Below are 15,863 nucleotides of genomic sequence, written 5' to 3'. Positions count from 1 at the left end.
AGTGCAGGGGGAGTCCTTTGTACGGATTTGGTGGGTGTGTTCCTGCGGGTGGTCTCTGTTTCTCTGGTCCCCGGTCCTGGGTGATTGAGGGCAGGTTGCTGGCTGGGGAATGTGGGCTCAGGGCTGGATGGTTTGCCTCTGAGGGGCTGTTCCTGGCAGAGTCCTTCCCTGTCTCTGAGAGGTGGTGGGTCCTGGGAGGAGCTGTCTCTCCTTGGCCAGCAAGGTTTTACAGACTTGAAAGCATCCTAAGATGCAGAAAATAAACAACAGGTGATACCCACTCATGATGGCCCCTTGTTTCTGCCTGTGCCTCTCCCATTGGCCTGTCCTCTCACTCTCCCCACCCTCTGCTCTTCTCTCTCCTTCCAACACCCAGGAAGGGGACAAACTTGGGGTCTTATCCTCCCATTGCCCTGAATGTACCTGGTAACACCTGACTGTAGTCTCCCAAACTGCCCTGTCAGTGCAGACACTCATACAGAGTTGTGAGGAGCACAGCTCTTCTGTTCTATTCAAAGATGCCTACCTTGTAGTGATTACTGTTCAATTATAAATAAAAGTATGTTAAGTACTGCAACATAAAAATTGACTTTGCTGTTGTCTTTAGCGTCTGTGGGAGTTTCTTGAGCCCAGTTTTGGGATCTGAGAATGACTGTGGCTGAGCTAACGGTTCTGGGCCAAACCTGTAATGAATGTTTGCACTGAATCCTTTCCTCTCCTCTAGCGGGTCTCACTGTCTCTAGATGCAAAAATATACAAAAGAGGATTCAAATAATTTTATGTCCTGAAGGATCACCATACCATCCTCATTCTCTGAGGTTATTACCTCTCAGATGTCAGAACAGAAAACTGGGATCCAGGAGGGGCTTGTTTCCCAGGCAGAACGTCTCAGGTGAGATGACTCAGGAACATGGAAATGTGGATGGCACCGTGTCCAGCAGAGGGTGATCTTGGCCTTGGTTTTCCATCCAGGATTTGAATGAGCCAGAACCTGGCTGAGAATCTGAATTACAGATACACCCTTTTTAGAATCGCCAAAAGGAACATAGATACAATAATGAAACAACTAGGTACGGTGCCCGGTGGGTGCTGGAAATATCAGGGGAATCACTTCTCACAGTACGCGATTCTTGTTCTGGCCAGTGTGGCTCCCTGGACTGGAGCGCTGTCTTGTCCACCGAAAGTTGTGGGTATTATATCCTGTCAGGGCACATACCTAGTTTATAGGTTCGATCCCTGATGGGGGCACTTGTGGAAGGGAGTATATTGATGTTTCTCTCTCACATCGATGTTTATTTGTCTTTTTCTCTCCCTCTAAAATCAATAAGTAAAAAAATATGTATCTGATTCTCTTTCTACCATGTTGTGTACTCAAAACTAATACAAAATAATACTGAAAGTAAACTGAAATTGAAAAATAAAATTTAACTTAAAAATAATAGACACCCTTCTGCCTGTAGGATTTATTTGGCCCATCAGTGCATTAATCATGCCTGATCCCCCCACAGATCCCTGCACGGCAGGCGGTGTGGGGAAGGAGTGCGGGAGGCCTGCGGAAAAGACGGTGATGGGGGAAGTGTCGCGATAAACAGCCCCCCAGTCTACACATCTGAAATCACCACAGTAATTTTATGTCATGTGAATTTCACCTCCACAAATAATTTTATCTCTAGTTCACATGGAAAATACTCACACACTCTCACACACACACTCCCATCCCTGAGATGGATTCTGTGGCCCTTCTGGAATGCGATCGTGGTCGCTCCTTTCCCCCGAGTCACGTCTGTGGGTTGTGTTCGCAGGGGCCTCGTGCTCAGAGGTGGGTCAGCCCGGCCTCCTCTCTGCTCTGAGGCCCTGGTTGCCTGGTGCAGGTCCTTCCATCCGTGCCTGTGGCTGTGGTCACAGCTTCCTCTCCTCTCACCGCCCCAGCTGTCTGTCACTCCTGTCCCAGGGGACAGAGCGTGGACTTAGGGGATGGGGCAGTGTTGGGGCCACATCTGCAATCTCCAGTGTGAGAGGAGCCTCCCGTGCTGGGTGGCACAAAAGGCAGAGGGAACCAGACAGGGGAGGTCCTGGGTGGAACCACTCACCAACGTTCAGTGATTTCTGATCATGACTATGTAGTGCAGCCTCCATACACACCAAAAAGGATGCGGTTTGGAGCGCTCGGGTTGGTGAACACGCGTTGGCGCTGGGAGGGAGGGACCTCAGAGAGGCCACGGAAGCTCCACGTCCCTGACTGCACACCCTGCCCTCTGCATCTGCTCCATCCCGAGTCATATTCTTTGATAACAAACCTGTGGCCTAGTGAGTAAGATGTGCTCTGTGAGCCATTCTGGCAAGTTAATAAATTCAAAGAGGAGGAGGTCTTGGGACCCTGATTCATAGCTGGTGTGTTGAAGGCACAGGTGAGAACTGGACTTGCCTCTGGCATCTGACGTTGGGTTCGGGGGACACGTTAAGAACTGAAGCTTCAATTGTGGGCTCTGATGTTGTCCTCAGGTAGGTAGTGTCAGAATTGAGCTGAATTACTTGGTGGTGTGGGAGGAACTCCCCACCTTCCCCCCATTGGAAACCAAAATAGTTTACATTCATTTTTTTTGTAGTCAGCCTTCCAAATCCAGTGTGTGTGTGTGTGTGTGTGTGTGTGTAGAAATATTTTCCTATTCTTGAGAGTGATACTTTAATGTTTACATGTGTTGTAAAGTTTTTCTCTCACTTGATGGCTGATGATTGAGCATGGCCTATGTTTCTTTTTTTTAAGTATATTTTATTGATTATGTTGTTACAATAGTTTCAATTATTGCCCCTTTGCTCCCCTCTGCCCAGTAACCCACTTCCCTCCAGCAATTCCACGCCCCTTAGCTCATGTCCATGGGTCGTGCATGTAAGTTCTTTGGCTTCTCCCTCTCCTATATTATTCTTAACTTCCCCTGTCTATTTTGTACCAACCAATTATGCTTCTTAGTCCCTGCACCATTTCCCCACCTGTCCCCCCTCCCACTCCCATCTGAAAACCATCCAAATCATCTCCACACCTATGATCTGTTCCTATTCTAGTTTGCTTAGTAGGATTTTGTTTTTAATGTTTAGATTCAGTTGTTGATAAGTGAGTTTCTTGTCATTTTAGTGTTCATAGTTTTGATCTTTTTTCTCTTAAGTAAGTCTCGTTGACATTTCATATAATAATGGCTCAGTGATGATGAACTCTTTAGCTTCACCTTGTCTGGGAGGCACTTCATCTGCCCTTCCATTCTAAATGATAGCTGTGCTGGATAGAGTAATCGTGGTTGTAGGTCCTTGCTTTTCACCATGTTGAATACTTCTTGCCAGTCCCTTCTTGCCTGCAAAGTGCTTTTGAGAAATCAGCTGATAGTCTTATAGACACCCCTTTGTAGGCAACTCTTTGCTTTTCTCTTGCTGCTTTTAGGATTCTCTCTTTTTCTTTCACCTTCAGCATTTTAATCATGATGTGTCTTGGTGTGGTCCCCTCTGCATCCAGCTCGTCTGGGACTCTGTGTGCTTCCTGGACTTGTATGTCTATTCCCTTCACAAAATTTGGGAAGTTTTCCTTCATTATTTCTTCACATAAGTTCCCAATTTCTTGCTCTTCTTCTTCTTTTGGCTTCCTTATGATTCAGATGTTGGCAAGTGTAAAGGTGTCTCAGAGATTCCCAAGCCTCTCCTCATTTTTTTCAATGCCTGTCTCCTCAGTCTGTGCTGGTTGATGTTTTTTTTCTTCCTTATGTTCCAAACCATCGATTTGAATCCTGATTTTCTTCCCTTCATCATTGGTTTTGTGTGAATTTTCCTTCGTTTAACTTAGCATAGCCTTCACTTCTTTTCTTATGCGTTTGCCATACTCAAGCATATCTGTCAAACCTGTGAGCATCTTTATCATCAGTGTTTTAAACTATGCATCTGTTAGGTTGGCTATCTCCTCGTCACTCATTTCTCTCACCAGAACCCTGATCTGCTCCCTCCTTTTGGCCATACTTCTCTGTCTCCTCATCTTGCCAGGGTCCTGTGTTTGTTTGCCTCTTGTGTTTAAGGTAGAGCTGTTGCTCCTGTTATGTTGTAAGAGGCGGAGCCTAAGGTATTCGTCAGTACACAGCAACCTGTTTCACCACATTGTGGTGCTGTATGTGGGGGAGGTGTCTGAGAGGGAACAATGCTGCCTGCTCAGCACTCGCCCCTTTTTCCAGGCACTTCTCCCACTTCCGTATGGAACTGGCACCCCTGTAGCTCTTGCCCTGGCCGTCGCTCCCAGAGTGGGTGGGTCTGCGGACATTTTAGGATGGTGAGGGCCCTTTAAACAAGCGGACTCTGCTGAGAGACCAGCTGTTTCTGCCTCCATCCCAACCGCCACTGGTTTGCACAGTCAGAAGCAATGAGGCTTGATTTTCCCCGGTGCTGGAACCAGGAGCGCTGTGGTCTGGTGAGGAGCTGAGAATGCTCCCCAGGTGTCCATTCTGACTTTTTAAAACGCGTAACTGTGCTTTCCACGGGCCTGCTGCTGCTGCCGCTGCTGCCACCACCGCACTGCGTCCTCTCTGCCCCGGCTCCGCCCCTCCTACATGTCTGGATGAGTATTTCTTCTTTGTATGTTTGTTTGTTGGACGTCCATGCAGTTTGACTTTCTGGAACTTCTCATTGTTTCTAGTTTTGAGGTAGTTGTATTACTTCTTAATTGTGGAGGGAGATGCAGCGTGTTTGTTTACGCCTCCAACTTGGCCAGAAGTCTGCCTATGGTGCCTTATAGGAGGAGTCCGTAGTTTCAGCATAGTCCAAGTTTTGATGTTTGTCTTTATAACTAGTGCTTTTTATGTCTTCCTCAGAAATCCCTCCCTACTGTAAATTCATGCAGACAGCCCTGCTCCATTATCTTCTAACAACTCTATTTTCTTTTTCTTGTGCAACAATAGATCTTCAATCCATCTGCACTTGATTTTACTGCATTGTGGGAGCTAGGGGTGCAATCTCATTCAACTGCATTCGGATGCCTAGTTGCCCACATGTGTTATTGAAATGTTTATCATGCTTGGCCTGATAGCATAGTTGGTTAGAACATTGTTCCAATTAGCAAGGTTCACGGTTCAATCCCAGGTCAGGGAACATGCAGGAATCTATCAATTAATGCATCAATAAGTGAAACACGAAGTTGATATTTCTCTCTCTCTCTCTCTCAGCAGGATGACAGCAAGTTCGTGAGGGGTGAGGTGGAGGGAAGGGAGGAATGAGGGAGGAGGTAGTTTGAGCATAAAGGAAAAAGGTTCATAGACATGTACAACGGTGCGGTGATTGCTGGGTGCAGGGGGTATAAGGGGACCAAACTGTACTGGAAAATGAAATAAAAATTAAATAAAAAATAAAATTCATACATAAGAAAAACTAAAACAGATGTTTATCTTTGTGTTACTTCTCTGCATCACCTCCTCTATCTGCATGACATTTCCTGTGGTCTAGGTCTAGACGCCCTATTCTGTCCCAGTGGTTTAGTGGTGTAACACCGTGTCAGTGAATGCAACACCGCCTTATTGTCTGTAACCCTTTACTGGGTCCTGAAGTCCTACAGAGCCTGTCCTTATACTTTGTTCTCCATGTTTGTCTTGGCTGCATTTGGAAAAATTTGCTTTCATATAAATTTTACAAGAGCGGTATCAAGTTTCCCAAAAGTGAACTTGGGGATTGGGTGACATGTTACTTTAATTCTGCATATTCATGTGGCTAGAGTGGACTTTTACACAATATTGTTTTAATATCCATCCACACGCATATTTATTTAGTAACATCTTTCATGTCCTTCAGATTTATCATCTCTTTCATTGAAAAAATGCATTTTATATTTTTATTATGTACATATATGAACAGATATTTTTCAGGTGTATTGTGACTTCTGATGCTCTTGTCAATGGCATCCTTTATAACATCCTACCTTTTGTTTTTTGTGCTGATAGAAAAGTGCATTTGAGTTTTGGAATTCGATTTTGTGTCTAAGGCCGTTGCTAATTTTCATATTAAGCCCCCAAATGCATCTCTATGTAATGTTGATTTTTCTATATATACATTCATTTATGAAGAGACAGCTTTGTCTTCTTTTTGTTTTTCACAGTTTTTAATGATTGTCATACCCCTTCTATATTGGAACCCAATGCTACTGCATTCAGTATGATGTTTGCTGAAGACACCCCCTATCTCATTAGGGAAATTCTCCTCTGTTCTGAGTTGGTTACGAGTTTTATCATGAAGGCATTTGAAATCACCCACTGCTCCTTGTTTTATCTCTTGAGATTTAATCAGTCAAGGGTGGACTGGGGACACAGAAGCCCAACCATGTCCTTCAGCAGCAATAATTTTTAAGGAAATACTTTATTAATTATTTTTAGAGAGACGGAGTAGGAGAAAGAGGGGGAGAAAAACATCAATGTGCAAGAGATACATTGATCAGTTGCCTCTCACACGCCCCCAGCTGGGGTCCTGCAACCCAGGCGTGTGCCCCAAATTGAAGCGAAGACCTTTTGGTTCACATCTGACACTCAATGCACTGAGCCACACGTGCCAGGGCCAGCAGCGGGAATTCAGTGTGAAGAGTTTGTTATGAGGGTGTTGGAACACAAACAGAGCAGAAGTGGAACTCTGTGTGGAAGACTTGGGCCACTCTAATGTCACCCAAGCAGCCAGTCTGAGTTCTTGTTTTAAGTACATATATGTATTATTGGGATATAATTGACATATAACTTAATGATTTGATATGCATATATATTGTAAAGTGGTCACCACAACATGTCTTGTTAACATCCATTACCACATAGTTTCCACTATTTTTTTCTTGTAATGAGACCTTTAAATAATCTTATCTCTTAGAAACTGTATTCACTAATTTATTTTTAAAGAGTAGTACTATTTTATTTTATTATTTTATTTATCTGTATTATTTATTTATTTTTGAAAGAAGAGAAGGGAGGGAGAAAGAGAGGGAGAGAAACATCAATGTGTGGTTGCCTCTTGTGCACCCCACCCAGGGACCCGGCCCGCAACCCAGCCATGTGCCCCGACCGGGAATCAAACCGGCGACCCTCCACTTCACAGGCCAGCACTCAGTCCACTGAGCCACACCAGCCAGGGCTCTCTTAGTAACTTTAAAGTGTACAACACAGTATCATTGACTACCTCATTATAGTTACCAGTATAATACTAATACCCACTACTATTAACTACAGTCACCACGCTGTACCTGATGTCTTCATGATTTAATTATTTTGTAATGAAGACTGTACCTTTGACCCCCCACACCCATTTTGCCCAATGCCACCCTCTGTCTGGCCACCAACCATCTATTCTGTCTGTGAGATGGATTCTTTTCTTAAAGTTTCCACATCCTAGTGAAATCACACAGTATTTGTCTTTCTCTGTCTCATTTACTACACGTAGCAGGATGCACTCACATTCCATTTGTGTACAGTAGTTGTGAACTGGAGGATTTCCTCCTTGTTTATGGCACAGAAACATCCCATTGTATCTGTGCACATTTTCTTCATCCATCATTTGTTGGCAGACAAGACGGCTGTTGTAAACGATGCTGCAATGAACATAGACGTGCACACGTCTTTTTCAGTTAGTATTTTCATTTCCTCCAAATGAATACCCAGAAGTGGAACTGCTGGATATTATGGCAGCTTTTTAGTAATTATCAAAAACGTCCCCTACTGATTGACACGATGATCCCCAATTTACATCCTCAGAAACAGTGCAAGGGTGTTCTCCTCTCTGAATATTCGTGCCAACACTTTTTTCTTCTCATTTTTATAGTCCAGCTTGAGATTTGCTAGACCACCTGGTGATGTGAATTGTGGGGTCACATCGAAGGAAATGATGCTTCCTTTAGTCCTTTGCTTGCACAAGACCATCTTCTTTGAAAACATGAATAGTGCGGGGTGAGTGGAGTGGAACTGGTTCACGTGTTCCGTGTGTCAGGGGCAGACCCCGGTTCTGTGGAGTCTGATATTTACACCAATGTTGAGATCATTGCTTCAGAAAAAAAGCAACATGTGGCACCTATGAGCTTTTCTAAAGTGAGAAAACACATCACATCAAGTAAGAAAAACTAAAATGCTGAAAATGAAAATAAAAGAATTCAGAAAATGAGAGACTATTTTTATTAATAGTGTGGCATTCCTGTCTGGCACACCTGCAAACACGCTCTCTACCTGTTTTTGACTGATACTCCCTTTTGCCTTTTTATAGGAGAATAATTCTGTCGCACAGTAATAAATATTAATATTATGCTCATATAATAAAAGAATAGAAGAGAATTCAGCATTTTCGGCAGCACAAGTGATTGACGTTCTTTTTCCCCTGTACAGTTTAAGAAACGATCTTTCAATCACACCGCTTGTTACTGGGACATGTGAAATGTTTCACATCATTGTCATATTTGGGAAAAGTTTAAGTTTTTTCTTTCATGGAAGAAGAGTGGGCTTGAAGGTTATTTCCACACGTCCCTGGAGCCCTTGCTGAAGCTTTGAAAAGGGACGCATGCGTAAGGGGCCCTGAGGATGGAGCTGGGTAAGTTTTAAGTTGGCGAACTTGCTGCTGTGCCTCTGGGGTCCCAGCTGAATGGGGTCAGATCTGCCTGCACATGTCCTGTTTTGGGGGCGTCTGTGTGCCATCGCTGTCCCACAGGCCCTCCAACACTTGAAGAGGAACATGTGTGTATCTCATGTTTCCAAAACGCTCAGAGCAAAGGGCTTTGAGACCCAGCTTTCCCCGGGGTTCCACCTGCCACTGGAGTTGAGATTAAATTTCTTCCTCTCTTTTAGCACTTGGTGATCTAAATAAAAGTTAAACTCATATTTTTCCAGAACGTTCAAGGTTTTGGGTAGAGAGTGGGAGCCTGGATTCACTAGGACCAGCTCTGACCACGATGGTCCCTGGGCAACCTACCTCTTGACTTAAACATCAGCTACAAGGCGATCACTTTCAGATCCACATGTGAACGAGCCTGTCACCCACTGGAGGCTTCAGTATATCACCTGCAGGCTCATGTTAGAGGTGACACAGGACGATTTCTCAGCCCTCAATGCACCCCTATCACTCTTGAGCCCAAGTTCCCCCTCCAGGCCTGGCCACAGTCTGTCACCCATGGCTTCCTGTTGGGGTGTCCTCGGCCCCACCCCACAGCTGGGCATTCCCCTCCCTGACACGGGGACCGGGACCCTCTCTGCCTGTCAGATGCAGACATGGTGCTCCTGCTGCTGCTGCCCCTGCTGTGGGGGGGTGAGTGGGCTGAGGATGGGGACGGGCAGGTGGGGGAAGGGAAGGGGTTACAGCTGAGGCTCTGTGTCACCCCAGGGTCCCTGCAGGAGAAGCAAGGCTATGAGCTCCAAGTGCAGGAATCGGTGACTGTGCAGGAGGGTCTGTGCATCCACGTGTCCTGCTCCTTCTCCTACCCGTGGATTCCGTGGTATCCCACTAGCAATCCCTACACCTACTGGTACTGGAGTGGGGACGACACAGATTATGCTGCTCCTGTGGCCACAAACAACCCAAATAAACCAGTGAAGAGAGAAACCCAGGGCAGATTCCTCCTCGCGGACCCCACGACCAGCGACTGTTCCCTGAGCATCAGAGACGCCAGGAGGAGTGACTCAGGAACCTACGTCTTCCAAGTGGAGAGACGAAGTGCTGTGAAATATACTTACTGGGATAAGACGCTGACACTGCAGGTGACAGGTACGCCAGGGTCACTGGCTGAGACATGTGAGCCCATTTTTGAACAGGAAGAGGACCCTGGGACATTCTCTGATTCAGGGCTTGGGTCCCGGGTGCTCATATGAGACACAGGACCTGGGTGATCGGGGGCACCAAGGCCTGGGTCCCTTGCAGGGTTTCAATCTGGGTCCCTAATCCTGGGGCCACAGCACCTCCCCCTCGCCTCCTCAGACCTGACACAGAAACCAGACATCCACATTCTGGAGCCCCTGGAGTCCGGCCACCCCTCGCAGCTGACCTGCAGCCTGCCAGGGTCCTGCGAAGGGGGACGTCCTCTCAGTTTCTCCTGGGCGGGAGCCGCTGTTGACTCTCTGAAGCCCCTGACCCTCCGCTCCTCTGTGCTCACCTTCACCCCGAGGCCCTGGCACCACAGCTCCCACCTCACCTGTCAGGTGACACACCAAGTAATTGGGGTGACCACGCAGAGAACCATCCGGCTCAATGTCTCCTGTGAGTGTTGGAGGGATGGCTGGTTCCCTGGGGGCAGTGGGACTGGCTTCTGTGAGTGTGTGTGTGTGTGTGTGTGTGTGTGTGTGTGCACTGGAGGCTGATCTCCCTGAGAACACCCGTGCATGGATCTGAGTGCCGGCGGGGAGGGGGCCCGAAGAACACCTATCTTTCCTTCCTGGTTCCCACCGCCCCTCCTTGGGTTGGGGTGACTTCCATCCGCTCCTCCCCTCTGAAGCTGGGTGATGTCTTTCTGTCCCAGATGCCCCACAGAACCTCACCGTACGCATGTCCTTCAGAAATGTCACAGGTACGAAAGGACCTCAGTCTCTGGGGCTGGGACCTGCCCCTGGGGCCGCCATGGAGCTGAGGGGGGAACAGTTGAATGGGATCAGATTTGGGAGATGCAAGGCTGAAAGTCATCACCCTCCCTCCCTCACCTCCATGGGTGGGCATCTGCCCCTCTGTGTCCCATAGCGGCATCTCCCTCTCTCCACCGCCCCACTCCCTGCACTTCTCTCCCCCAGCCCTCAAGATCCTGCAAACCACATCCCTTCCCATCCCGGAGGGCGAGGCGCTGCGGCTGCTCTGTGTGGCTGACAGCAACCCCCCTGCAGCGCTGAGCTGGTTCCGGGGGTCCCCAGCCCTGAACGCCACCCCCATCTCCAGCACCGCGATCCTGGAGCTGCCTCGCGTGGGGTTGGGGGACGAAGGAGAGCTCACCTGCCTTGCTCGGCACCCGCTGGGCTCCCAAATTATCTCTCTCAGCGTCTCTGTGCTCTGTGAGTGTGGGGACCCCTGTGGGCAGGTGACCTGGGTCCCCGGGGGGCAGAGGCACCGCTGACCTTCTCCGTGCTCCCCGCAGACCCCCCGCAGCTGCTGGGACCCGCCTGCTCCTGGGAGGGCAAGAGTCTGCGCTGCAACTGCTCCTCCGGAGCCCAGCCGGCCCCCTCGCTGCGCTGGCGGCTGGGGGAGGAGCTGCTGGAGGGGACCCCCAGCGACGGCTCCTACACGGTCACCTCCGGCTCAGCCGGGCCCTGGGCCCACAGCTCCCTGAGCCTCCGCACGGGGCTCGGCGCCGGCCTCCTACTCAGCTGCGAGGCCGGGAACGTCCACGGGGCCCAGAGCGCCTCTGTCCTGCTGCTGCCGCCGCCGCCAGGTCGGGGCCTGCTGGGGACAGAGGCTTCGGGAGAGAGGGTGGCGTCGGAGAGGAGCTGGTACTGGGGAGAGGGGCTGCGGCCGGGAAGGGCGTGATTGCTAAGACCCGACCCTCCGTTTAGTGTCTGAACAGAACCTACCCCGGGTTCTGCAAGGAGGTGAGAAGACAAGACACTGAGTGCCGTGAGTGGTGAGCTCATGCCCCTCTTCTCTGCAGGGCAGTCAGAATCCGTGTCGGGAGCTGTTCCTGTGGCTCTTGGAGGTGCTGGTGCCATGGCCCTGCTGTCGCTGTGTCTGTGTCTCATCTACTTTCACATGTGAGCCTGTGTCCCGGGGATATACAGGAAGCTTTGTTGTAGGGGGTACAGATGGAGGACCTGAGTCCAAGGTGTAGCTGAGTACATACACAAAGATCTTTGGGGGTGGCGGGGAGGATAGGGTAGCCGCTCTATTGAGATAGAATTCCTATATGTTTAAAGTGTACCACTCAATGGCTTCTAGTTCAGTCACAGAGTTGTGCACTAGTCACCACAATCATATTTATAATATTTTCATTAACACAAAGTGAACAAAAAATCCCATCTTTGTCGTTTTGCCTTCATTCTCCTCCCAACCCCAGGCAGCCACTAATCTATTTCCTGTGTCTCTAGATTTGCTTATTCTTCACATTTCATAGAAATGGAATCCTACAATACACTGTCCTTTGTGAATGATTTATTTCCACTTAGCATATTTTCAAGATTCCTGTCTCTTTATTTTATTTCTTTTTATTTCCAAATAAGACTCTATGATATGGATAGGGCACATTTTATCTGTCTCTTTGTTCATCGAAGGACAGTTGGGTTGATTCTACATTGGGGCAATCCTTAATAACACTGTATGATTTCTCGTGAATAAGTTTCTCTCTGTATAGAGGCATATTGGGATGTAAGTTTAGTCTTAGCCAAACACCTGGTCATCCAGGGGACGGAGCACACACTTGCAAATAAGAGGATCTCTGAGTCTGGTTCCAGGGTCTGGATGCTCAGTTGTGTTACCAGGGAGTGGGGGCAGCCTGCCCACCTGTGTCTGAGCCATTGTGGCTCTGACTTCTTCCCTTAGAGTGAAAGCCAGAAGGAAGCAAGCAGCCAAGAAACCAGAGGTCAGAAATGATGAAGACACTGTCATAGGAACAGTCTCCTTGGTGAGTGATGAGGGTGTCTTCTCCTGCAGTGAAGGGAGGCAGGTTGGGCACATCCATTCAATAAGTCCAGACAGAACTTCCCAGCATTTCACCAAACCTGCACCTCTGTGGTCAGCTGAACAGAGAGCTGGGAGCTGACCTCCCCTCCATCTCCTGAAGCCAACGGTCAGTCTCCTGCCCCAGCCCTGCTGACCATTTAGCCCACCTCACCTCTCTGCCTGGTACAGCCTGCCAGAACCATTGCCACAAAACTATTACTTTCTACTCTTCTGGGCATCTTGCCTCACCTCTCCTCATCTCAGTTTCTCTATCTGTAAATGGAAATAATAAGACTATCATTTACACTTGATTTCTGTGAGGATGAAATGTGATTAGTAGCCCTCAATATGGTCTAATCAACCGTAGTATTACAAAATTTTAAATGATTGAGCAAATAGTTGAGTTTATGATTAGTTGTGTGGAATATGAAAATGAATGAATTACTGTTGGGTCTGCCCAACTTCCCCCTGTGTCCATGTCTCCCTTACTCTTCTCTGACTCTCTTCTCTCCCCTTCACTCAGGGTTTCCAGCAAAACCCTGGGCCAGAGAGGCCCCCAGACCAAGTGTCATTCCCAGAGGATGGCTCTCTGTTGAGAGAGGAGCAAGACGTCCAGTATTCTAACATCACCTTTCACGGGAGGAAGCCACGGGAGCCTCAGAACAAGGAGGCCACCAGCACCTGCGTGTACTCAGAAATCAAGAAGACCAGCAAACAAGGAATCAGTCCGATCTCGGTTTTGGATGGAGGCATCACAGCCTCTCTGGGGGAAAGGAGTAAGAAACTAATTGGTGAAGCATGAGGAGACCTTGTGCGATATTCACATTAATCACTGGAAGAGCATCTGAATGCAGAGCAGAAAGAAGAAAGGTAACTAGGTTGGAGACCCTTGGGCTCAAGTACAGGCTTCAGCACTTCCTAAGGCATTGTCATCAAGAAGTTCACTTCGTTTTTCCATTCTTCAGTTTCTCGTTCTGTAAACACAAATCATACATCCGACTCTAAGTGGCTGTGAATATTAAAGAAATTAAGAATCAACACAGGTCCAGGGCTTGCCTGTGTCTTTCTTTGAACAGAAAAATCCTGGTGTCAAGTTCTCCTTCAGCCATAGAAAACATGGTGGCAAATTGATGGTGTCATTTCCACCCCAGAACTCTTCAATGGGAAATACATGCCCGTCGGCCTGGCGTTCGGTTCATGATACAGTATCTTATAGTTTCTCTGGGGAGCACAGGACTGTTAATCTCAGGTTTGTGGGTTCTAGCCTCACATTGGGTGCCACTTGAGAGAGACTCTGGGTCCCTCAGAGTGGATGAAGAAACTACTCAGAAAGTCACCATCTGAGCAACGAAGGGAGGGGTTATTTTCCTGAGGAAAATCGCCCCTGTTTCTTTATTAGCTAGTGTTTTTATCTACTTTATACATGGGAATTGCATAAGAAAAACATGCAGCCCTTCACCAAATGTTTGGGAGTAATAACAAAGGGAAACACTGATCAATACAGGGTTGAAACGCCTAGGTTTTTCACACAAGTTCAAAAACATTTTCTTTTACTTAATCGTTCTGTTTTTCATAGTCTACTGACAAGAATTTGGGACTACTCAGAGAAAAACAGAGCAGGTTCCCTTTTGCGTTAAAGCCACTTTGCATTTTTTTCTACCTTTAAAACACCCTAGAGGGTGGGATTCATAGAAAGCATGAAAGACAAAAACCAGCCGGTTAAGACCCAGGTTCCCGTTTTCGGGCCGGGCTCCACACAGAGGTCGTCAAAGTCTTTTGAACCATGCCTGCCTGTCTCCCACAAACTTCGTGGCAAATTGATTGTGTCATTTCCATCCCAGAACTCTTCACAAGGAAATATATGTCTGTCAGCCTGGTGTTCGGTTCATGATACGGTATCTTATAGTTTCTCTGGGGCCATCTCACCTCGCTGTGACCTGTCCATTCTTCCAGCACCTTCTGACTGTCGACCCCTTCCCCATCCCATTAACGGTTCCACTCGGATCTTTCCAACAGCCTGTCAACTGTGAACAAGAGCTGACTGGGTACTTCATCACCAAAAAAGATTCTTTTGGAGAAAACAAAAGTCTGTGAGGCAACCATTGCAGCCCCAGTGAGCCACATGCACATGCTAAGCAAGAAAGCAGCTAAGAAGCACTTTTTACAAAGCAGAAGAGGAAGTTCAGGGGAGAGGCTGTTATGACCATAGAGCTCTGCTGTGACCATAGACTGTTTCCTATAGGGCTTTCAGCACTACTTAGGGTGTCACAGCACTCCCCACAGGCCTCCCGATTCCTGACTGGGTTAGTCCTCCATGGTAAAACGGGACACGCCAGAGGCCTGATGCTGCCTCTCCTACACAAACCCCTTACAGACTCCCTGGCCTGAGACAGTACATTACAGGCATCTTCCCCTGGCATCTATCTCCTCACCAATCTTCTCCTTGTGGCCTTTGTTCTTTAACCTTCTATGGTGGTTCCTACAAAAATGTTAGCAATTTGAGGTCCCCCTCCTGGAGGCCACACCGCCTTGCTTTCATCTGACGTACACCAACCTGTCCTTCAAACCTGAGTTCTTGGACAGACTTGGGTTGAGAAGGTGAACTGAAAACTCATTCTTCCACCTGTATACTTGATATAATTTAATTTTCAAAGAAATCTCAAACAAAATCAGCCAAAAATTCAAGAGCAGTCGCATAGCATAAGTAGCTATCGATAATCGCTTTTGATTGTGGGGACATTAGTCCTCCTTATTTTTGGAAGAGATGTTCCAATACCCACAGTGGGTGCTTGAAACTGCAGATAATACACAATGTGATACACACATGACATCTTCTACACACATCTCTGATAAAGATTAATTTATATATTAGGCACAATTAGGGATTAACAATAATGACTAATAATAAAGTAGAAGAATTGTAATAATATACTGTGATGAAGGTTGTGTGATTGTGGTCTCCCCATCTCTCAAAATATCTTTTTCTCTTGTACTAACCCTCTTCCTGAGCTGCTGTAAGATGTCACAATGCCTCTGTCATGAGATGTAGGCAGGTGAATGTTACAGGAATTGTGACATAACACGAGGCTACTATAGAGGTGACTTGAACACCAGCACCCAGCTATGGCAATAGTCCAACTGATAACCTAGTCAGCTTAAGTGACTAACAAGCAGGCAGTGTATAAGCATGGAGACACTGGTAAAGGGGTTCATATTGGCAGGACAGACAGAGGCATAGAGGGTTCATCATACTGCTCAGCCCATGG

The 15,863-nt window shown here is 47.5% G+C and overlaps 1 protein-coding gene across 2 annotated transcripts; it reads left to right on the top strand.

Annotated features, from left to right (window-relative positions):
* The first annotated feature begins 9,209 nt into the window (after positions 1-9,209).
* LOC149995223 (sialic acid-binding Ig-like lectin 5) lies at positions 9,210-11,697 on the top strand. Of its 2 annotated transcripts, none has more exons than XM_090260296.1 (7): positions 9,210-9,276; positions 9,352-9,732; positions 9,943-10,221; positions 10,481-10,528; positions 10,746-11,000; positions 11,084-11,377; positions 11,603-11,697. In XM_090260296.1, exons 1-7 carry the CDS (start codon positions 9,240-9,242, stop codon positions 11,695-11,697), a joined length of 1,389 nt encoding a protein of 462 aa, XP_090116422.1. In that variant the 5' UTR covers positions 9,210-9,239. The 2 variants fall into 2 exon arrangements, with proteins under 2 accessions (XP_090116422.1, XP_090116421.1); XM_090260295.1 differs by having other exon boundaries at positions 11,594-11,697.
* Positions 11,698-15,863: the final 4,166 nt, after the last annotated feature.

The sequence above is a fragment of the Furipterus horrens genome, unplaced genomic scaffold (assembly GCF_987537825.1).
Source record: "Furipterus horrens unplaced genomic scaffold, mFurHor1.1.pri manual_scaffold_13, whole genome shotgun sequence".
NCBI classification, from domain to species: domain Eukaryota; kingdom Metazoa; phylum Chordata; class Mammalia; order Chiroptera; family Furipteridae; genus Furipterus; species Furipterus horrens.
This window is presented reverse-complemented; position numbering and strand designations above follow the sequence as displayed.